Below are 24,311 nucleotides of genomic sequence, written 5' to 3' on the forward strand. Positions count from 1 at the left end.
GAAGAAAAAGATCTCCTCAAGCCTTCTCACTTCCTGCTTCCCTCTATGCGCTTAGATGATCATCACTGGGTCAAACAACCAAATCTGCTGATTAGTTGAAGTCATTTAAATATATACACAGGTAAAAAAAAAAACAGACCTGGCCCGGCTGCTAATGCTGAGGTCTGAGTGGTTCTCTCTGGGGGAGGCTGGCGGTTCAGAGAGCGGGGTGAGGGTGGAGGCAGTGGTGTCTGATGTAGGGGTGCTTGGAGGCTGGGGACTACCGGTACCAGATGAAGTATCTGTCAGCTGACCCACGTCAGCACGAGGTTGTGGCTTTACATGATTCCTGCACAGAACACAGAGAAAAAAAAAAAAAAAAAAAAAAAAAAAAAAGTTTCTCAGAGATGACTGGATGTAACTACAATTGAGAATCCAAAGCGAAGCTGAGTAAACATCTGTAGAACAGATAGTTTGTCCAGCTGGGCTTTAAGGGTGGTCTCTCTGACTGTGCAGAACAAGCATCACAAATGAAGGTGTTATACATATGTAAAGTCTGTTTGCTTGAGAAGTTCCTGAAAAGCGACAGTTTATTTCTTTTGCAGATGTTCTCCCCTTTTCTCCCAGACAATATCAACTAAACCAATAGAAAAATTAAATTAACCACTGCCGAACTTGTCCTGTAGATCTTATATCAGGTCAGCCCCTGTGTAGATTTTTTTTTTTATAACTTGTTATTACCATTTAAAAAAATTTGAATGGTAAGATTGTTTTTTTAAAGGCCTCTTCTGCTCACCAAGCCTGCATGTATTTGCTCTAAAGTATAGCAAAAACAGTAAAATGTTTAAATATTTTGACTTTAAAATTACATTACTAAAATATTTTTAAAATGATATATTCCTGTCATTTCCAAGCTGATTTTTAGCATCATTACTCCAGTCACATGATCCTTCAGACAACATTCTAATATTTTGATTTGCTGCTCAAAAAAATATTCAGGTTTCTTTGATGAATAGAAAGTAATGAATAGAAACATCATTAATCTAAAACAGAAATCTTTTGTAACATTATATGTCTTTATCAACAGTTTAACAATTTAAAGCATTCTTGCTCAATGAAAGCATTATTTTCTATAATTTTCCCTTACAAAAGCTTCTTATTTCAAATAAATGCTGATCTTTGGATCTTTCTATTCAAAGAAACCTGAAAAAAAAAAAAGTGTTTATTGAACAGCAAATCAGGTGAAATTCAATACTGGAGTAATGATGCTAAAAATACATTTCACTTTAAAATATACTCAAATAGAAAGAAGTTTTAGTAAAAGAAAATTTCACAATTTCACTGTTTTTGATGCACTTTGGATCAAATAAAAGCAGGCTTGGTGAACAGAGGAGACTTATTTATAATAAAAAAACAACAACAACAAGACATTACCAGTCAATTTTTTTTTTACTAAGACTGTGTGTACATCCCGGGACACCATCAGGAAGCTCTCACACACACAGAGCAACAGATGATACATGCAAGGACAGGGTCACATGACAGATCTGACGACAACGCACTGACATTCAAGATGCAGCTTTTAGCTGAGTCATGATGGTCAATCACTATGGAGTGCTTACTCACACTTGAACAACACTAAATGTTCTGTTATTTTCAAGTGAAGTGCCCATCCCTTAGGTATAACATTAGTCTACCATTAGACTAGCATTAGCATAAACAATTTAATAATCACAATGCAGCTCTGGCATTCTAATCTTTTAAAGCATTTGCATGGTACATGCATAAGAATTTAAAAGGACAAAATGCTCTAGTAAAAGCAGAGCATATCTACCTGAAGGCATTGATTACATTCTTTCTGGAATAAAGTGGAAGTCTAGAAAGTAAAGGAACAGAGTCAGCGTGACTTCAGCCAAACACAGAGCTCGGCCTCACTTTCTCTACATGAGAGGAAATCAATGTAGGTAAACTAACATTTCGAAATAGTTTATTGTGCTGTGTTTAGGTCATATCTCAGGTAATAGAACATGGCACTAGCAATGCCAAGGTCGTGAGTATGATTCTTAAAAAAATAAAAACACATTTGCTCAATATACAACTTAATGTAAGCAGATTCGGACCAAATATTTAAAATGCAGCAAAGCAAGTTAATAAAAGTCTACAAGATGGTTCCATTGTGACCTTCATAAAACAAGCCAGTTTTTATTAAAAATCAGCCCCTGGGATATAAAGTTCCCACAGTCGAAGAAACAACCTATTATGTTTTTGGCAGAGAGGGAAAGGAACAGACTTAGAAAGAGGTTCTTAAAACAAAATGTAGGTTTCAGGATCTTACCGGTTGCGGGGGTAGTTGCGCGTAAGGCTGATTGGAGAGGATCCAGTTTTGTAGTTTCCTGCTGTGCCAAAGCCATTAACAAATGTGCTGTTGGGAAATGGAGCCTGCAAGATGAATCAACAGCTGAGGTGAACCCACACTAGGGCTGGGCGATAAAACGATAACGATATATATCGCGATAGACAAGAGATCGATATCAATAAATATGTTCGATAAAACGTTCGATATTTTGTATTCTTCGTCGGCCCGCCCAGCCCCCCTTTAACGTCCAGTTAATTTTATTTTCTATATAGCGCCAGATCACAATAGAAGTTAAGGTTATCTTTCCTACAGAACGGGTCCTTGTTGTTGTATTAAACAAACTAAATAGCCTTATGTTATTAATCTTATTTACACGACGGCATGTCATTTCTGTCTCTACATGATCGCGCGTTTACAATGTCTCCTCACAGACGGGATCGCGGACTCCATTCATAAAAACGGACTTTACTATAGGGCGGAATTCGTCGATTTTTGGATCAATAAATCAAAAGTTGGTCTGTTAATTAATTCCGATCGCGATATGTACTAGTGTCTGTGAAAACTGAAATGCAAAAAGACCGTTTCAATAAGAATCCTGCATGTTCCATTTGCCTCTATATGTATGAATGGAGACGCGTTTTATTTTCACTACACGCATACTGCACACGTGACGCTCCCGCTAATTTTTGGCCTTTGCATCTCACATGAACAGACAAACTCCAATAAATACATCTCCAAAGCTGCTGTGAGTGTCACTTTGTCATTTTTACCGTTTTATTAGTGAAACTAGCATCATTCATACTGTATTACACACTGAAACTTCACGGCAACCTGTCAAAATAAAAGTACGGTTTAACATGTAACAACAATATTAGTCTTGTATTACTTTGTACAGTATAATGTAGGTGTTTATATGTTCACATTTAAATAAATTTACATAAAACAATATATATGATAAAAAATAGAGTCACCACTTAATTGTTGAGAAAATACTATTATTATTAAACCTTTTTATAACTGTATATAATTTTTCTCCTATGTATTCATTTTAACAGTAAAGCTCCGTTTATCTTTATTTTTAAAAATAAATCAGTGATTTTGCTTTCATTTGATTATCAGAAAAATTAAAACAAATTTCTGAAAAAAGCAAAAGATTGTAGGGCCCTATTGTTCAAAATGTTGAAAGTTTTGGACTTATTTTTTCACTGAAATAAATGTTTTCGTTATTACACAAAGTAGGCTAAAGTACCAGGAAAGAAGTAACGTTGGCTACTGGCAACCAGCAATCTGTGCAGCAATAAATATTATCAGCCAAGTACTTTGCAACAACCTCTGACCTGAGGTCAAGCCGTACTTCTGGGCCATACATTAGCTTAACCATTCACTTCATCGACAATGAAATTGTGACTTTAGACTTATGTTTACATTTTAATTATTTGAGTTTTCCATGGTTGTTGACATTTCTGTCTTAATAACTGAGGGGATTAGGATCAGAGGAAGGTTAAGTTTAAAATAAAAATGTTTGAATGTAATATATTTTTCTCCTGGTCCTTATTTTAAATGGGTCATAAAAATATCAATAATTATCGATATCGACCGATATGAAACACTGATATCGTGATATAGTTTTCAGCCATATCGCCCAGCCCTAACCCACACATCCTCAAACTACTACAAACTGAAATAACATTTGTGTCACATGGCCAAAGCACCTCTTTACATTAATGTGATAGCCAAATGAACCAAATAACTGTTGGCATGGTAACCATTCAATGCCCTGACGTCTCTGCAGTAAGTCCCCTGCAGCTCAGCCTACAATCACAACCCTGATTACAAACTAGAAAACCCACTGTGACTCCATCAGCTTATACCTTCAGCCTTCATGACTGCAATATAAAAGGTAATGAAATAAAAGGCAAAAAAAAAGATAGCTTATTGGATGAGTCACATTCAAAGTGGCTCTAAAATGACTATAAATGAATTGCTATAATGCTCAGTCAGAGCAAACAGTCAAAGTGACCCTCAGATCTCATAATCTTAACGCTCACTGGGACAGGAGTGACAGAGACTTAAAGGAGAGAGATAGAGAGAGACAGAGAAAAAGAAAAGGGAGATAAAAAGAGAACTCCTAAAATCTTCCGATCACTCCTTGCTTCCCTCTATGCGCTTAGTTTATCATCACTGGGTCAAAACAACTAAATCTGCTCCGATCATCTTTCATAGACGGCTATGTTTGTGTTTCTGAAGGTAGGTATTACAAATAAATAAATAAAAAGTACTTAAGCAAGGAACCATTAAAGGATTAGTTCACTTCCAGAATATAAATTACCTGATAATAAACTAACCCCCTAACATAAACCCCTATGTCATCTAAGAATTTAAGGTTTTTGAGGAAAACATTCCAGGATTTCTCTCCATACAGTTGACTTCAACGTGGATCAGCGGGTTGAAGGTCCAAATAGCTTCAAAGGGCTCTACATGTTCCCAGCCGAGGAACAAAACAAATCAATTTACTTATGTAGTAAAACAATGTCAAATTTTTTTTTTGGTGTTCAATTTTTCTTTGATAGGACAGTGGAGATATGACAGGAAGTGAATGGGAGACAGAGAAGGGGGGTGGGATCGTGAAAGGTCCGCGAGGCGGAATTCGATCACAGGACACCCGAACTGCACCACATGTCGGCGCACTGCCCACAAGGCTATTGCCACCGACACAATCTGTCATTTTTTTAAAGAATTCCAATTTCCATACTTTAATCACAAATGCTCGACTTCACGCATTACGTAATCACATTGGAAAGGTCACGTGTGATGTAGGGGAAAGTACCGACCCAGTTTTTACAAAGCGAACATGCAAAAAGTCTAATGCCTTTTAGCCAACGATGGAGAACTTTGAAGTTAGAGAAGAAAATGAGAAGTTTTTTGCCCCACCCTACCTTTTTGAACTAACCATGCATGACCTTTCCAAAATGATTATGCAATGCATGAAGATGCCGGATAAAACATACATTTTTATTTTTTTTTTTAGAAAATGGCTGATTGTTTCACTACATAAGACCCTTATTCCTCAACTGGGATTGTGTAAAGCCCTTTAAAGCTGCATTGAAAGTGCAATTTTGAACTTCAACTCATTGGCCACCACTGTAGTCCACTATATGAAGAAATAAAATCCATTACTTTTCGACCAAAGACACACACCCACACACACACACACACACACACACACACACACACACACACACACACACACAACCATCTTGGATGACATAGGGGTGAGTAAATTATCAAGAGATTTTCTGCAAGTGAATTAATTCTTTAAAGTCATAAAATGACAGTAAAGTCTCTTGCATTGTTACAAAAATTATACATCAAATAAACAATTTAATTCACCATTCATTTATGTAGCACCATTTTTAACTGATATGAACTGTTTATGCACCAAATCAGCATATTAGAACAGGAAGTGTTAGTCTTAATATATTGCTGATTTAATGCATTTTAACATGCTTCTCAAAGTATTTCAAGATCAAGCACTCACCAGTGGAGTTTCAAAGTAAGGGGTGGGTGAGGGGGTCCATGTCTGTGGCAGGAGGCTATAGAGAGGATACTGCTGTGGAGGCTGGTACACCTGCTGCAGGTAAACTGGAGATGAGTACTGTGATGGAGTGGAGTAAACCCCAGAGTCAACAGCCCCATAACCATTCTTAGCAAAGAACGTGTTTATGGCCTTGATGCGAGCCTATTGACAAACATACAAAGAGACTCTTTATTAAAACCAGAACATCTAAAATAGAATTGTGTTAAACTTAATTGTAAAACTAAAGGGAGACCATGAATGTCAATCTCCCCTCAGATTTTAAATTAACTGAGACAGGAGAATCTCTCACACACACACACAATAAATAAAACAGTGCATGCACCTCCCTAATCCAGCAATTACTGTAATAAATGTGAACCAGTGTCTCACTTGAGACCAGATTCCCTCATGTGGCACAGACGTATCTCATTCATTACTCATAAAGACGTCTTGTCTATTTATGGATGTGGGCTGCACAAGATAAAATGCATTTTGTTGTACAAGTCAATGCAAAGAGACTTTGAACAGAACAAAAACAGTCTGGTTTGTGGATTACATAATCCCATACAGTGTCTACAGGGTCTTTCCTATTGGTTACATATTGATGGTTTAAACTGATCACTGATTGGTTGAAAGAACAAAGGTCAAAGTTGAGCACTTTAGAGAATGCCGTTAATCACAGCATTCAGTGGTCAAGGTGACACTAGTTGTATTTGAAGTGTCGGCCATGAACGCACGAATACAGGGGGCTTAAATTACAGCTGACCTAACAAGAGAGATGGCAGCGCAATGTACACTCACCATAATTGGTTTGCCCTGGAAGGTTTTAACTTCCTCACGCAAGTATCTGTAAGCCTATAAAACAAAGTGATATGAGTTAACTTGGAAAACAAATGTTTATATTTATTAAAGTGGCAGAGAAAATGCAAAAACACTTTAGGCATCATTAATGCAATTAATAAAGTTATTGTGGCTGTTATAATAACTTTTAGTTTTAACCCTTTTCAAATGAAGCTAATTAAAACACAAAGGGGAAATCTTTCAGCCATAGCAAACAGTCATGACCCTCAGATCTCATAATCTTAACGCTCACTGGGACAAGAGTGACAGAGACTTAAAGGAGAGAGATGGAGAGAGACAGAGAAAGAAAAGTGAGCTAAAAGGAGCAGAAAAGCAGTAGAAAAAGAAATCCCAAAATCTTCTGATCACTCTGTGCTTCCCTCTATGCGCTTAGTTTATCATCACTGGGTCAAAACAACAAAATCTGCTCTGTTTGCATTTATTAAACCAGGAGAAAAAAAAAATTTAAGAACACTTAAGCCCGATTAATCCAATTAATGCAATATTTGTTATTGTACCAGCCAATTATTGTGGCTGTTGCAATAACTTAGTTTTAACCCTTTTTAGATTTCTCTACCATATTTGATGAATAATAATGACAAACAAAGTTACACATCAGACAGATTACTAAGTCATAAGCCACATTACAGGAAATAAATTCATGCAATTTTTACTTGAGGGTTCATACAGATACTGTAAAATGAAATTGCAGGAATTGAGGACTTGAAGCACTACTTTGATTTTCTCACTTATGGTTTGATTTTCTCACTAATGGTTTGATGTTTTCCACCGTTTAAACAAATAAATATTTGAATAATAATCATCATCATCTAAAAAATAGTTTCAAAATCCTGATCTGAATCAAATCATTGGTGATACGTGCTCTGAATTCCCGAATTGAATCAAATGATTTGCAAACTCACACCAAATTCCCAATCTGAATAGTCGTAAACCATCATTTCATATCAGGACTTAGAGCGCAGATCGCAAATTCAATTTATGGAATGTTTCGCGATACGCAAAGTCCAGATCTGAATCAATTGATTTGCAATACGCAAACTCCCAATCTAAAACAAATGACTCAAGATACACAAAGTTCTAAACCATAGTTTTTGTTAACTAAAATAGGCATTTAAAAAAAAAAAAAAATAATAATAATAATAATAATAATAATAAGTATGACGTTTCTTTATTGCGTGAAAAGATGCGCTTATTGCAAAAAAAAAAAAAAAAAAAAAAAAAAAAAATGGGATTTTAGAAACCTCTTCAGGAATATTGCTATTTGTAAGGGTTTTCCAGGCCTTAAATAAAAAAATTATAATAATAATAATAAAAAAAAACTAATTCAAGTACTTCAAGCACTTTAAGCACCTTGTATGAACCCTGTTACTTGCAGCATATGATCAAATCAGTCATGTACAATTTGGTGGCACACATCTTGAAATAATCCTTACATGATTTTTACCATTTATTTATACAAACATTTGTTCTAAAAGAAAGGCCTTTTGTGTGTGTGGTCAATAATACCTGCTGAGCATCAGTGTCAGACTGGAATGTGATGTACCAGTTGTTATTATGAGCAAACTCCACACTGATAACCTGCGGACACTTCTCACTTTTAAACAGGGCCTCCACCTCCTGACAGAGAGACAAAAGCATCAGTCAGCAAATCAAAAGAATAACTGAAAACAATATACAAAAGGCTAGATATCCCTCAGATCTCAATCTCACGGTCATTAGGGCAAAATCCACTGTACTGAGAGAGAGAGAGAGAGAGAGAGAGAGAGAGAGAGAGAGAGAGAGAGAGAGAGAGAGAGAGAGAGAGAGAGAGAGAGAGAGAGAGAGAGAGAGAGAGAGAGAGAGAGAGAGAGAGAGAGAGAGAGAGAGAGAGAGAGAGAGAGAGAGACAGAGACACAGAGAGAGACAGAGACAGAGAGAGACAGAGACAGAGAGAGACAGAGACAGAGAGAGACAGAGACAGAGAGAGACAGAGAGAGACAGAGACAGAGAGAGAGAGAGAGAGAGAGAGAAAGAGAAAAGCTTTCATCAGAGAAAGCTCCTGACAAAGTATCGTCTAAGTGAGCATAGTCTATATGTAGAGACGGGTCGACACAAGCAGAGCTGGAGAGCCAGAGAGCTAAGACTGTGTTCTCACTGCACAGATGGACTTATAGAGGATGAGCTGCATTTCCTTACGGAGTGCAGCAAATATAAAAACATCAGAGACGCCTATTTTACCAAAATAGCTCAAATTGTGCCTGATTTCCAACAAGTAAGCCACATAGACAAACTCGGTTATATCTTGGGAGAGAAAGACAAGTGTATCCATTTAGCAGCGCAGTATGTTTCCTCCTGCCACATTATGAGGGACAAAGGCTGAACCCCCCTTTTCCTTATCACTGCTCTCTGTAGATATTTACATGATATTTGCTATTGTTTTTGTTTTCTTTTTTATGCATTTATTTATTTATTTATGTATTTATTGTTGTTGTTCACTGTTTATTGCTTTGGCAACATTGTACTATTATACAGTCATGCCAATAAAGCTCAATTGAATTGAATTGAATTGAATTGAGAGAGAGAGACAGACAGAGAGAGAGAGAGAGAGAGACAGAGAGAGACAGAGAGAGACAGAGAGAGACAGAGAGAGACAGAGAGAGACAGAGAGAGACAGAGACTAGAACATAAGAAAAGGGCAGACAGTGAAATCTCAACAGCAACAATGGTTCTGGATCCTTCCAAGCGCGATACTGATCATCATCGGGGTGACCACAGTAATTATAACCAATCTCTACCACATACAGCCACAAGAAATTACAATTAAAAAAAAATGCGTTCTCACCTCTACAGGTGTTGTCTCAGGAACCTCTCTGAGGATGATGATGCATCGCTTGTGGTTTGGCCGTACCTTCTCACCTTTTTCATCCACCTGCACCATGGGAGAGGCTGAGGAGGACAGAAAAGCAAGGAATTAAAGCATTGCAAGGAATGAACAAACACTGAAACAGTGGTCAGGTTTTGTTTGTTTTACCTCGTAGCACCTCAAGTATCAGGTCCATATCAGTAGTCAGCAGTTTGATCCCCTCCATGCTTGCAATAGTCCAAATAGGGACAAACTGATCGCTGTCCATCTGAGATATCAGGTAAAGGTCCTTGGAGAGATTCTCTCTGTAGAAAACATGTTGAACACTTGCAGTCATATTCATTGCACTCAAAAGGTCAGTGTATATAGGAGCTTCTCTGTATAAAATCTTGAAACGCAGAATAAGTGTATATAGTAGGAAAACATAATTTGAATAGCTGCTTTGCTAATTAAAAGCTTCCATTGCATGATTTGCATATACTACCATGTTATCGCACTGAACTGGTTTGCTTAAGTTCACACATGCAAATAAAATAGACCAGAGAACTCTTTTTCACAGAAGTGTGCATTCCTTCTGGAATACAGAAGTATTCCCAAATACAATATGTGCGAAAACTAGGCTAGTAGGTAAGCTTCCTAAACGACTATTTTACTATTTGGTCCTAAAGACGGCTTCAGTTCACCTTATCTGACATTTTTTGGGAAATGTGTCAAGACACTGAAAAGTTGGACTTTTTATATTAAACACTTGAAACTGTTTGCTCAAAAACCTTGATACACCCGAAGACATATGTGACCCTGGACCACAAAACCAGTCATAAGTGTAAATTTGTCAAAATTGTGATTCTTACATCATCTGAAAGCTGAGTAAATAAGCTTTCCATTGATATATTGTTTGTTAAAATAGGACAAAGTTTGTCTGAGATACAACTATTTCAAAACCTGGAATCCGAGGGTGCAAAAAAAATCTAAATATTTAGAAAATCGCTTTAAAAGTTGTCCAAATGAAGTTCTTAGCAATGCATATTACTAATCAAAAATAAAGTTTATATATTTATGGTAGAAAATTTACAAAATATCTTCATCGAACATGATCTTTACTTAATATGCTAAAGATTTTTGGCATAAAAGAAAAATCGATAAGTTGGACCATACAATGTATTTTTGGCTATTGCTACAAATATACCTGTGCTACTTAAGACTGGTTTTGTGGTCCAGGGTCACATATGTCTGAATGTGCCTGCATATAACAGTATTTTTAAAGAAAAGATGAAAAAGGTGCTCAAAAGCAGTGCTTCTAAAAACACCAAAACTAACAATGGGCCAATATACAGAAATGGCCGATATTTGGAATTTAATTAATTGGCATTAGCCCAGCCAACAAGTCAATAAATATATAACTATAAAATCACCAAAAAAAAAGCCTTAGTCAATAAATATATATATATATATATATATATATATATATATAGTGTCATTCAAAAGTTTTGGATTAGCAAGATTGTTTTTTTTATATATAATAGTTTTCCATATTAAATTTCTATTAAACAATTTATTCCTGTGATTCAAAGCTGAATTTTCATCAGCTATTACCACAGTCTTCAGTGTCACATGATCCTTCAGAAATCATTCTAATATGCTGCTTTATTACTTTTATCATCAATGTTGTGCTGCTTAATTTTTTTGGTACCGTCGATTCTTTTTCAAGAATTCTTTGACCTTAAAATGAACAGCATTTATTCAAAATAAAAATTAACAATACATGTATTTGCTATCAATTTAACACATCCTTGCTGAATAAAAATATTAATTTCTTACTGACCAACCACAAACTTTTAAATAGTTTATATTGTTACAAGACTACCATTTTTAATAAATGCTGTTATTTTTAACTTAAAGAATCCTAAAACAAGTATTACACACTAACAAAATATTAACCAGCACACCTGTTTTTAACGCTAATAAAATCAGCATATTAGAATAATTTCTGAAGGATCATGTGACATTGAAGACTGGAGCAATCCTGCATTACAGGAACAGATCACATTTCAAAATATATTTACATTAAAAAAATATTTTACATTGAAATAATATTTCACAACACTATTTTCTTCTGGATTTTTAAATCAAATAAATGCAGCCTTGATGAGCATTAGAAACTTAAAGAAAAAAAAAAATAACTAAAAACATTAAAAATCCTACAGATCCAAAACTTTTGAATGGTAGGGCAAGTATTGAGGTTGACAATTGAGCAAAATGTCATAAATACTTTCTGAATTATTAAACAGTTACTGACTTTTGCAGAAATTCATTCTTCCCAATTAGTCACAGGACACACAAGAACTAAATCACTTTTGGCGTCTAATGACCAAACTGTGTTGGAATGGCACTGGGGTGAGTAAAAGATGACGATTTTAATATCTGGGCGAGCTATTTTTTAACATCATATTATCATATTAATCTGTCCTTATTTGGCATCCGACAACTACAATACTGTCAAATGAAACAGCTTTAATCAGATCATCCACATCAAATCACTTCCAATATCATAGGTCCATTATGACATTGCATTACATTAGTGAATGAGAATTCTCTCAAGCAAGAGTAAATAAGCACTGCTCTGTTGCCTGGATGATTTTGAATTTCCATTCATCCCTTACATAATTACATAACATGGGGGAGCAGGTGTTAGCATGTCTGGGCGTACAGTGGGCGTTACCTTGAGAAGCAAAATTCCAGCTGCTTTTTCAGTGACTCCTTCAGACTCTCTTCAGACAGCGGAGGCTGCTCCTCGACCGTCTCACCCTCCACTGAGCGAAACAAAATGCATACACACCCCCAATGACAATCAGCCAGTAAGCACTGGAATGGAGTGGAATTAAAGTGTGAAAGTGGGTGTATGTGACAGACCTTGTTCGTAGAGCGGGTAAGCCAGTTCTGCAGACTCCATGCCATTCAACATGCTGTTCTCCATAGGAGGGGCTGACTCAGAGTCGCCATAGCCAACACCATACTCCTTGAAACCTACAGGAGAGAAACCACAGTAGTAAATGAGTTTGCTGATCGCTTACCATGCAAGAACAGCAATAGGCCATTCAACCCTCAGATCTCATAATCTCACGGTCATTAGGGCAGACACACTTCACTGAGAGAATGAGCAAGAGTTTAGTTTGAGAATTAGAGAAAGAGATTCAAAAAGAACAGAATGGAGGGAGTGAAAGAGAGAGGGGAGAGATGAGAATGAAAGATCTCTACAGTGAGAATGGTTCTGGGTCCTTCCAAGCGCGATACTGATCATCACTGGGTTTTAGCAAGTTTAGTAATTTCATTCACCCCAAAACACTTGCAATGAATCTAGCCATTTCCAATTAGACAAACTGCATCAATATTGCCTTAAAGTAGGTTTTTTATTTTTATTTTTTACAAACTAGGGTTGGTTGTTTGTGAGGAAACTTCACAGCATTTGTGAGGTAATGAAAAACTATTCACTACGAGTCAAAAGTTTCTAAACAGTAAGATTTTTTACATTTTTCTGCTCACCAAGTGTGCATTTATTTTATCCAAAGTACAGCAAAAATATTTTTTACTATTTAAAAAAACATTTTTTTTATTTGAATATATTTTAAAATGTTATTTATTCCTATGATCAAAGCTAAATTTTCAGCATCATTACCAAAAATAATTTTACAAATTAATAATTTTATTTAGCGAGGATGCTTTAAATTGATCAAAAGTGATGATAAAGACATTTATAATGTTTTACCATTTCAGATAAATGCTGTTCTTCAGAACTTTCAATTCTAAGTTTCTACTCAGCTGTTTTCAACAACAATAACAAATGTTTTTTGAGCAGCATGTTCTCCTTTTGTTCCACACACAAATCTATGAAAACTATACATTTTCAATTCCAGAAGTCAATTTCAACATTGAATTACAGCACTAAACAAACTGCAATTTTAAGATGTACCTTCTGACTCCTCAGCGGAGACACTATCTGCTTGCGGCCAATGGCACGTCTCTGTGGCCACCTCTGGAGCCTGGGTGGTTGGTGTAGACACTTCCTGCCACACTTTAGCATTGGGATTCAGACCGGCCCCCTTGGTGGTCACCTTGAAGACAAGGTTAAACAAAGTTTAACAGTTAGATTCCACATCACAGTATAAAATCTGCAGAAATCAGTCAACATTTGCTATTCGCAGCTTTAGTAAAATGAATCATACACCCATTAACTAAAACAAAGCAGATCATTTAACTACCCATTATCATGCATTAGCAATAGCCGTCCTTCAAAGCACAACCTTATCAAAATTCATGTGCAATAAGTGTAAAAAAAAAAATAACTTAGTCAGGCATCAGTGTATTAGGCAAATACTAATCCACCCGGTTTCACAGTATAGTGGGAGGGTAACCACAAAAATAGCAGGGAAATAATCCTGAAAAACGTGCCTTCTAAATACACATTAGCAGCATCTACTTCTCAATGACCCACTGCAGCACAGTCCAAAGCAAGTAAATGTGTTATATATATATATATATATATACACACACACGAAGTGCACAGTTCAGTGTTAACATTTTTGGTTGGGGTAAAATCTGTCAAAGCTTGCTACTCACAGTTGTTGAACATAGCCATTGATAACTGACACCATTGCAAACAAGTATCTGACTTGAATTTTACTAAATTCCCAGCATTTTAAGTGATTACAAAATATTCACATTCCTCTCAATATCAGCTTTCATAATAAGACACAAATGCAACAGTGGGCTACAAAGGTCAGTACGTTATTAATAACAATGAAGCCCATTTAGAAATCCATAGATAAAGTATATCACAAAAAATACTTCACAATAATTAAAAGATACATAAATGTCTGTGTTTGGGTTTCTCAAGGGTTAACAGATAAGACGCTATCAAAGTTTCACATGACACGCGGAGGCACAAATTACAACACCGCTTCAAGCTTGCTGTAAAGTTAAAGTTTCGAATTCTATAGAATATAACTAACGTTACACCTGCTATCTCAGCAAATGCAAAGTTGCATTATAGCCACAACCTTGGCGAAGGACGTCTGAAGAGCATGGTGAAGAAACACAAACACCACAGGACAAGCAAGGGCACTAACTATTAACACACTTGACGAGTTTGCAAACCAGAACTGTGCACAACTTCTCCCTGTAACTTCTCTATACTTTGTATTACTCATTCACACCTCATTCACAAGATCCATTTCTTACCGGACGCACACAGGCAGGAGGTTTTAAATAGTCGGCCTTTCATCCATTTAATCTGATTAGCCACTCCGATAAACCAGAGCGAGAGTTCAGAGTAAAGAGCTACAAACCTGCATCTGAAACTCAGCCTGGTTAACCTGACTAGCGCTTTATTGGATTTGGACGGGCTAAAGTTATTTTTGAACTAAGGGTTAAATTAAAAGCTGAATACCTTCAGCATTTGATGTGATAATCACTTTAGTTTTGATCAAAGTTAACGTACGCTTTTTGCGCAAATAAAAACCGGCTGGCTACATAGCTAGCATTTGTTGCGCGCACGTGGATCTTTCGCTGTCGACGGTCAGTTCGCGTCTACATAAACACGGTCTTACATAGCGGCTCAACTAATCTTGCTTATGGCCAACTACTAATTTTTAACTGAAAAAAACAACGAGAAGAATAATGACTACACTACAAAATCACGACAAATTCTCCGCCTTGTTGAACTCATGGCAGGCGCCATCTAGTTGACTCCACGCCGCAGCGTGAAGAACCTTCTCGGTCGCCAAAATGACCTCATTAACTCACCTCCACAAACAACAGCATGGTCTTCTCCCCCGACGACGTTATCACTCGCTAGATACCCAGAAGGCGAATGAACCTAGCTCACAATAACGCGGCACCAGATTCCACTTCTCTCCGTTGAAAGCAAAAGTGCAAGTTCACTGCCAAAGAGTTTCGCGGCCACTCATCATCTGCATCAATCCCCTGTGTTCTGCGTAAGCGTCTACACGGCGCTTAGTACGTCTGATTGGCCGTGCGCTAGTCTTTCCTTCGCCTCTTTTGTGATCACGTGCAGCAGCACGCTTTGAATATTGCCCGCCCACCGCTTTGGGATTGGTGCGTTCTAAAATACGTCACAACAAATCGCCGTTTGATTGGAGCGGGCTTACGTCTGTCAAACTTCTGTTCAAGTTACCGGAACTGTAACCTCTGCCACTAAGATCACTGTTGAGCACATGGCGACAGCTGAAACAAATGATGTACAGGCCTGACAAAAAAAAATGAATGAACGAAGGTAGTTAAAATAAGCGACTTCCGAAAAACATTACGTTCCGAAACAATAAAACGCCTAATATTATTATTATCGTTGTGTCACGACGCACCGAATAGAACTAGCAACGCCCAATTGAAATCATTGGACAATCTGGTGACTGGATCTCAATGCAAATTCGCTGTTGAAGACTACTGCAGAACAAACTTAGATTTGACAAAGCTGAAATTCCCATATAAAGTCTTCTAGAACGCTCTACTACAAAGTGGTTTGATAGTCAGTTAAAATAATAACGTATGCTATTTTGTTTAAAACGATATTAAACATACAATGTTTATGTATTTGTTAAGGCAAGTCCATAGTTTCCAAAAAGTTAGATTTTCTACTGCTGGAATTGTGACACTGGGGGTTTAGCTTGTCAGAAACTAAAGTATTGTATTTTATTCTGAATTCACACAGAGAAAAGGTTTAAAACAATGGTTTTCAACCAGGGGCCTGAGCAAACTTGTAAGGCTGCCTCGATACAACTTTAAAAATAAAACAAAAAAGCTAAGACAACTAAAAATAATGCTAAAAATAATTCACCTCCTCAAAACGATCCTTGAAAAACAAATATCTCACTGTCTCTCACTGCAATATGTAGTAGAAAACCTATGAAAGATTTAAGATTTACGTTATTTAAAAAAATATTATATTTTGAACTATGGGGGTGCCATTAATTCGATGATGTAAAATGGTTGCACTTGGTGAGCTACTGGCGCTAGCTGTAGCTTTTTTTACTGCACTCGGAAAATAAAAGTGATACGGTGCCACATTGTGTGGCTTTTGGTTGTAATTTTCAGTCAAAGGGCAACAAGAGAAGCAATGTAAGTCTTTACTGCTTTCCTAGCGATAAGAAGAGGAGAAAAGAATGAGATGTCGTCTGTGGACGAATAAAACTTTCAACAGTCCCGTGTTTTTGTTCTCTCCACTTTAGCCCTGATCACTTTGAGACTTTTAATAGACCACAGCTACTGAAGAGCTTACAAACAACGGAGACAAGAAATGCTAGATGCCATCCTGGCAGGATAAAAACATGCCAAGACTTGTCATGTCGCTGCAGCCACTGAAGGAGTTTCTCGGCGTGGATTTCACTCCCAGTAAGACTCGTGGGGAAAAATTGATGGTGAGGCATTTGGTTTAAGCTTACACCACCTGTAAGCTCTTTCAGTAGCTGTGGTCATCGTATCAGTGTTTGTTTTGTGGTAAAAATAGCAACAGGTAGTGCAACCATTTTACATCATCGAAATAATGGCATCCCCCCATAGTTCACAGTATGTATAAAACTATGTGAATTTTTTTAAATAATGTAAATCTTTTATGGATTTTCTACTAAATATTTCCGAAAGAGACATCATTCACATCATATTAAGCCATAAAAGTCTTAATACCCAGGGTTCCCTTTAAAAGTGTACATTCCAGACATGCAAAAGTCATGTACTTAAAGTGCCCCTATTATGCCATTTTAAAGGTAGTTAATATTGTTGTAATAGTCTCTTAAAACAGGTTTACATGTATGCAAGTTCAAAAAACACTTTAGTTTTCTCCAAAATTAGATTTATTTTTACCCCGTTTCTAAATGATTCGTAAACGACTCGTGTGAAGCAGTTCGAAGAATCAGTCTCTCTAAACCCCTCCTTTCAGTGAGCCCTCACTGCTGTGATTGGTCAGATGGTGCAGTCCTTTTGGATTGGTCTACCGCTACAGCGCAAACCGAAACGCCCATTGGCATAACTGAATGACAGCTGCGGAGACCTGTTAATGCATAGAAAAGATAGCCTCGATTTTACCCTATCAATTCGAGCCGGAGTCTGACGATGAAACTGTTGAAGTGTCACATCGACAAGAAACTGTTTTGCAAGCACGACCGGAGCAGGACGTTTCTCAGTGGGTGTCATATGTTAACTGTGGACAGTGTTTGCAATTTGCTTTTGTAAGCGAACCGGGCACACCTCTACGTTGTGAACTTCAACACTGTACAATCCATAACACTGCGTTAAGCCATTGTTTATCATTATCATTACTTAAACTAATAAGGCAGACAGACAGTCAAGCTGCATCAATCACAAGACTTTTTAGACTACATTGCACTCACAGCTGAACAACAGAACTACAGAAACGCAAGTTAGCCGGTTACCAAGACATGTGCGGGGTTGTTACACACCATAACGTACACAAAGACGTATTTTGAACGATCGCTAGAAAATACAATTATTAATCATACTTACAGGTAGAAGTTCAGAGGAGCAAGCCGGTCCAAATAAACTGGGCACTGATCCATTTTTTAAAACCAAGCGTTTGGTGAATCTCGCGTTGTAACGTTACTCCCCAAGATTAGAAAAGCAGTCACAGTAAAATGACGCGAACACAACACAAGATTGGCATTGGACTGCTGAGGTGTTGAAAAAATTAATGTTAACCACTGATAGTTTCATCTTTTGGAAGGGCATATAAAACAAATTCACTCTCACAGGCTGTCACAGCGCAGGGCGTCTTCTTGACATGATGTAATCCACGTGAAAATGGTAGGCCTGCTGTTTGTGGGCGGGCAAGTTGTTCGCGAAATTGAATGTGGGCGGACATTACGCAAATGTGTAGCTCGTGACGTGTGGCCGTTACAGAAAAAAGATTCGAATTGCTGACGACTCGTTTAGGCGAATGTGAGCCGACTCTTTTTTTTGATAGACAAAAACTTTATTTATAGTGCACTGTCGGCGTCACAACTTTGCAGATAGTTTATGTTCACATACAGCTACATGACACACTACATGAAATATCATATTTGAAAAGGCATAATAGGGGCACTTTAATATTTGGGCACAATTCAATTTTTTTAAAATCCTTATTATGGATAACTATCCATTTGCTACTGGACATCAGTACTGTAATCATCAATAGGAAGCATGCTATGAGACTAAGAATTGTACTACCCAGCAAGTCCATTGCAACCACTCGGAACACCTTAACAACCACTTAGCATTTCCCTAACAAACATCCAGAACACCTTATCAGCTGCCTAGCAACATTTCTGAACACATTAGCACAGTGCAACCACCTAGCTAGACCTACATTCCTTCAAACTTCAAATCTCCATTCAAACTCACCGCATATTTAATCTCTATTTAAAATCATCCATCTATCAAAGTTCCTTTGCTGTTTATAGTAAATAGTAATTTCTCCAGGCTGACATCCACTTTTTATGCTGTCATTGTGCTAAGTGACAGCTCAGATGATTGAGCGAGCTAACAAAGTGGGGCACAGAGAGAAAGAGAGCGCAAGGAAGAAAGAACATAAATCATTATCATCTGGAAAAGTCACGGGCTTTTAAATACGTGACCTTGGACCACAAAACCAGTCATAAGGGTCAATTTTTGGAAATTGAGATTTATACATAACCCGAAATGTGAATAAAGCTTTCCATTGATGTATGGTTTGGTAGGATAGGACAATATTTAGCAGAGATACAACTATTTGAAAATCAGGAATCTGAGGGTGCAAAAAAATCTAAATATTGAGAAAATCGCCTGTCCAAATGAAGTTCTTAGCAATGCATATTACTAATCAAAAATTAAGTTTTGATATATTTACAGTAGGAAATTTACAAAACATCTTTATCAAATATCATCTTTACTTAATATCCTAATGATTTTATCCTAATGATAAAAATGTATCATTTTGACCCATACAATGTATTTTTGGCTATTACTACAAATATACCCATGCAACTTAAGACTGGTTTTGTGGTCCAGGGTCACATATTGTTGTGGACAATGGGGGGCCTTGGAGTCAAAATGGTTTAAAAGGATTCTCACAGGTTATACTGATGTCTGCATAAAAGACATCTAAAAGAGAGACAGATACTCCTGCAGAAGAGACTTGGCACATCTAGGACAGAAACCGGAAACAAAACCTAAATCTGCTTCATTCTGGTGCAAGTCCACATCTGACACAATGGTATCCTTTAAGGTACTACTTTAATATTATGGTAATTATTCAGAACTATAGTATACACAAGTACCACAGTATTACCAACGAATAGCATTACTGCATTATGATGTTTATTTAGATAAATGAGTTTATATGTTCAAACATTCATTCCAATGACCAAACCACTTGCCATCATTCATACAGGCATTATACAAGAATCTGAGCAAATATTTGACAGTATGTGCCTAATTAATGTATAATATACCTGTAATCAAATGTGTGTATTAGCTAGAATTTAAACTATGTTCAACTGGAAAAACATTCAGACAGCTTGATTGGTTAGACTAGTATATCATTAACATTACTTTATATAAAAACAATTTTATTTTTCATTTTATAATAATCATTGAAATGCTTTTTTATCTATATAAAATTAGTAATTCAATTATTAATGGAAGCGTTTTTCTTTTACAATTGTGACCCTGGACCACAAAACCAGTTGTAAAAATAGCACGGGGATGTTTGTAGCAATAGCCAACAAAACACTGTACAGGATAAAATTGATTTTTCTTTTATGCCAAAAATCATTAGGATATTAAGTAAAAATCCGTACTGTGAAAATATTAAAACTTATTTTTTGATTAGTTATATGCATTGCTAAGATCTGGACAACTTTAAAGGCAATTTTCTCAGTATTTTGATTTTTTGCATCCTTAGATTCCAGATTTTCAAATAGTTGCATCTCAGCCAAATATTGTCCTTACAAACCATACTGGAAAAGCTTATATATTCAGCTTTCAGACACTTATGGTTGGTTTTGTGGTTCAGGGTCACAACTGTACCAGTATTACCCAGCAACTTGAAAAAAATAGTTCGAATGGTTACAAAAAAGTAGTTAATTATAACCTAAAGCAAGCTGTCATGTGGTCGTGATGTAGTTTAATTAATTTCCAAATGACATTAACCCGCTTGTAATATAAAAGTTATCAACATTAACTTGTGTCACGCGTCCTAAAGTCATGAAATCATTGCTCAATTACAGTAGAGCAGGATATGAACACGTGCTTTGTAATTTATGCGCAGACGAAGCCCAGGTGGCAATATATCTAGTTTATGTTGCCTGCTGGTACCGATGTCTGACTTAAAGCCGGCTAGCCAGACCTAGCCATTACTCAACTACGCGGTTATTAAGTTCAACAATTGCAGTGGATCAATACTTTATTTGCTAACGACCTGACAATCTGGCTAGCGCGCAAGGACACAGGTAGTTTGTCAACACACTGCAAGTACCAGTTGGATAAACAGTCACCGTCTAAACACGCTTGGTTCTAAAAATGGAAGGGCTACATTATAAACGAAAAGTTCACGTCGTGTTTAGGGGGAGGGTTAATGTTAAGTGGGTTGTGCCGATTCAGCACCGCAGGCCTGAGCTCACCATGCCGCCTTGGTCCTCGCCGGTTTTCTCTTCTTGATCTCGGGCGACTGATCCCGGCTCGACCTCCTCCTTCTGTTGCGCTTGGCTGCTACTCTCCGAAGTCATCGGCCGCCTTTGGCTCTGCCCCGGCCGGCCTCTCTCGACCCCGATCCGCGATCAAGCGCCGTGCGCCTCCGATCCGCCACTCCTCACCCTCCTCTCGCCGGTTGAATGCAACAAGCACTTGCTCTAGCTAGTTAGGGTTGGTTTGTCTTACCGTTTCAGAAACTGAACGAATAAAGGAAGAATTGCTAACACTAACGCTTGCGAATTTATCTCCAGTACGGGTTCACTTCATACACTAATAAGGCTTAATGGGGATCGGCGAGCGTCTCTGACAGACGGCAGAAATTCACACACCGCCACCGTCCCGACAGACAATGCGACCACCCCCTCCATCGCGCTCGCTCTTCCCTGGCAACAGAGCGCAACACGCGCTGCGCCGCATAGCAACCAGCGGGCGCTCTCGCCGCATAGCGACAGACGCTCAGCGAAACTGCAGCCGGGCAACTGCGAACCATGACACAGCGAATAATACACATATAATTACAGCAGTCCTCCATCCGAACTAATGACAGATGGGTCGGTGCTAATGAAGTCTATTATTTGATAAAATAGCCTACAGTAAAACAGTAAGTTAATATTGTGAAACAGTATTACAATTTAAAATAACTATTTTCTATCTGAATATATTCTAAAATGTAGGCCTAATGTATTTCTGTGATTTTCAGCATCAGTTATTAGGCTATTGGTTATAATGGTTCTTTAATGTTATCAATGTTTAAAGTAGTTTTTGCTGCTTAACATTTTGTGAAAACAGGATTCCTTCATGAATAGAAAGTTCTGAAGAACATTATTTGAAATGAAATCTTTTGTAGTATTATGTTTTACTGTCACCTTTGATCAATTTATTGCTTATTTGCTGAACAAAATCATTCATTTTTATTACACAAACACATAACCCAGATATTTGATGGTAATATCATGGTTTCTGCATAAATATTGAGCAGCTTAACTGTTTTCAACATTTGATAATAATAAGTAATTTTTCTTCAGCAGCAAATCAGCATATTAGATTAATTTATGATGGATCATGTGACATTGAAGTCTGGAGTAATGTCTGCTGAAAATTCAGATTTGTTTTACAGGAATATATCAAGTTTTTAAAAATATATATCACAATAGAAAACCTAGAGCACCCAAATGCAGCCTTGGTGAGCAGAAGAGACTTCATTAAAACATTTAAAAATCAAAAGTCCCTACCGAAACGCAGTAATATCTAATTTAATAAGAAGGATTATATTGACTATTTAAGGTTTTTCTTCTTTTCTCTTCCTTGTAAATATTTTTTTTTCTGTTTTATTAAAAAGTTTTTAGAGGTAAATCAATAACAATTACAATTGTAACAATATTTCAAGTGTAATTTAAGAGATTTGTTTCATTTTAAATCAAAATTTTCTTTGTAAATGGCATTAAGATGATTTTAAACTTAACGATGTATTAGTTTGAAAATACATTGAATGAATCTATCATAAAATCTTAGTTGATTATTCAATATACTTTATTTTTGACAAAACAATCCCATGTTTTGGTATAGTGACAGCACAATTTCGATAGTGACAGTAATGTTTTGGTTGCAACTACATCACATTACAGAATTTTAACCCACTAAAAAACTACTAAAACACACTAAAATACTAAAAAATTGCATTATTTCCCCCAAATAAAGGATTATGTGTTCTCTTTTGTCACTACAGAAACAATGATGACACGTTTTGGTCGTTTCGCTAGTGACAATTTTATGGGATAACGCCATGTTATGGCATAAGATGTCACAACTGAATATATACATATATATACCTCCCAATTTAAAGTACCCACTCAGTGATGATTTTATATATATTAGGCTAACTGATATTTTAAATATTATTGTGGGTTTCAATAAATAATGGAAGGATCTAAGTAAACATCTAAGAATACTAAAATGCTTTTTAAATCAGTTTTTTTTGGTTGTGAGACAGTAGTTTGCACTAATTCTTTTGAGTGGCCCATATACAGGTCTACATAAAACAAGTTAATTTTCATGAATGTAACACATGTAATGTCAGGTTTTAAATGTCAACTTTTAATTTATTTTCAGCATGGGTGGAAAATTGTACATAAACATTTTACAGTAGTCATAACCTGGAAATCTGTAACCTGGACTAGTAATCCAACTGCTTGGGACAACAAATCAAGCTATTCCTTTTATTATTTTGACACATAAAATACTAGTAATGAAATGCAGATACTTTTCTGTAAACTCACTTTTAGAAAAGCAAAAACATTTCGGATGTAAATATTTGCATTCAAAATATTTGCTGTATGAAAAAAAAAACCATGGCAAATATTTGCCACAAAGCTACGTTGTGCCACAAAGTAAATCTCTTCCAAAGACATTAATCCCAGTGGTGGGACACTTTGTGGATACAGCCACAGGCCGTGCCCAATGCTTCATTTGTTCACTTAACATGAGAATGAAAACATGGAACAGAAAAATTGATTAGTTGTTTGATGCAGGCAACGTGCTGGACTTTCTTCTCCCTCCAAGGAGATGTGAACGTATTGACATCAGAGCAGTGGTTCTCCATTTCAAGGGTTCAGAATGCATCCATCTGAAAGGTAAATGCTCAGGATCTCCCCAAAATTTTCTGCCATGCTGTGCAGAACTGTTTTTAGGCTTTGGTGGTGCCAGACTGTGATGCCTGTTGACCATGCAGCTGCTGAAGCTTCATATTCATGACTTCCACAACAGCTGTTAGGAGGCAGATGAAACTCTTATTTAATGCATTTTGTACATTTGGACTCTCTATATAGATGGATAGATAGATAGTAAATTTAAGTGAAATCACCTTGTTTCATAGCATGTTTTTCTTGAAGAGCAGGCTGAATTTTCTCAATTTGTTTTGTAAGGAAGTCGATTTTGCGCTTAAAGAACTCTTTGCCATCCTC

At 36.8% G+C, this 24,311-nt stretch overlaps 1 protein-coding gene, 1 long non-coding RNA gene and 1 other non-coding gene across 5 annotated transcripts in view; all 3 read right to left on the bottom strand.

Moving 5' to 3' along the window:
* Window positions 1–21,688, bottom strand: part of larp4ab (La ribonucleoprotein 4Ab) — a 28,400-nt gene extending 6,712 nt beyond the window's left edge. Inside the window, exons 1-12 of one of the 3 annotated variants that reach the window (XM_073851495.1) lie at window positions 21,282–21,688; window positions 13,583–13,724; window positions 12,526–12,639; window positions 12,335–12,425; window positions 9,784–9,920; window positions 9,595–9,698; window positions 8,280–8,390; window positions 6,714–6,767; window positions 5,874–6,074; window positions 2,315–2,418; window positions 1,814–1,855; window positions 140–328 (exon numbers count right to left, since the gene is read on the bottom strand). In XM_073851495.1, the coding sequence (XP_073707596.1) occupies window positions 140–328; window positions 1,814–1,855; window positions 2,315–2,418; window positions 5,874–6,074; window positions 6,714–6,767; window positions 8,280–8,390; window positions 9,595–9,698; window positions 9,784–9,920; window positions 12,335–12,425; window positions 12,526–12,639; window positions 13,583–13,724; window positions 21,282–21,386 (1,394 nt within the window). In that variant the 5' untranslated portion in view covers window positions 21,387–21,688. Of the gene's footprint in view, window positions 1–139; window positions 329–1,813; window positions 1,856–2,314; window positions 2,419–5,873; window positions 6,075–6,713; window positions 6,768–8,279; window positions 8,391–9,594; window positions 9,699–9,783; window positions 9,921–12,334; window positions 12,426–12,525; window positions 12,640–13,582; window positions 13,725–15,414; window positions 15,628–21,281 lie in introns of those variants that run through there. The other 2 variants (XM_073851497.1, XM_073851496.1) reach the window with 2 other exon arrangements.
* LOC141347726 (small nucleolar RNA SNORD97) lies at window positions 4,352–4,524 on the bottom strand. The gene has a single exon (XR_012357421.1). It is a non-coding gene; the product is annotated as a small nucleolar RNA SNORD97 (small nucleolar RNA).
* A 1,736-nt stretch (window positions 21,689–23,424) lies between the features above and the next one.
* On the bottom strand, window positions 23,425–24,311 carry LOC141347471 (uncharacterized). Its single transcript, XR_012357361.1, has 2 exons — window positions 24,212–24,311; window positions 23,425–24,114 (listed from the first exon to the last, which is right to left on the bottom strand). It is a non-coding gene; the product is annotated as an uncharacterized lncRNA (long non-coding RNA).

Source organism: Garra rufa, chromosome 12, assembly GCF_049309525.1.
Source record: "Garra rufa chromosome 12, GarRuf1.0, whole genome shotgun sequence".
Lineage (NCBI taxonomy): Eukaryota > Metazoa > Chordata > Actinopteri > Cypriniformes > Cyprinidae > Garra > Garra rufa.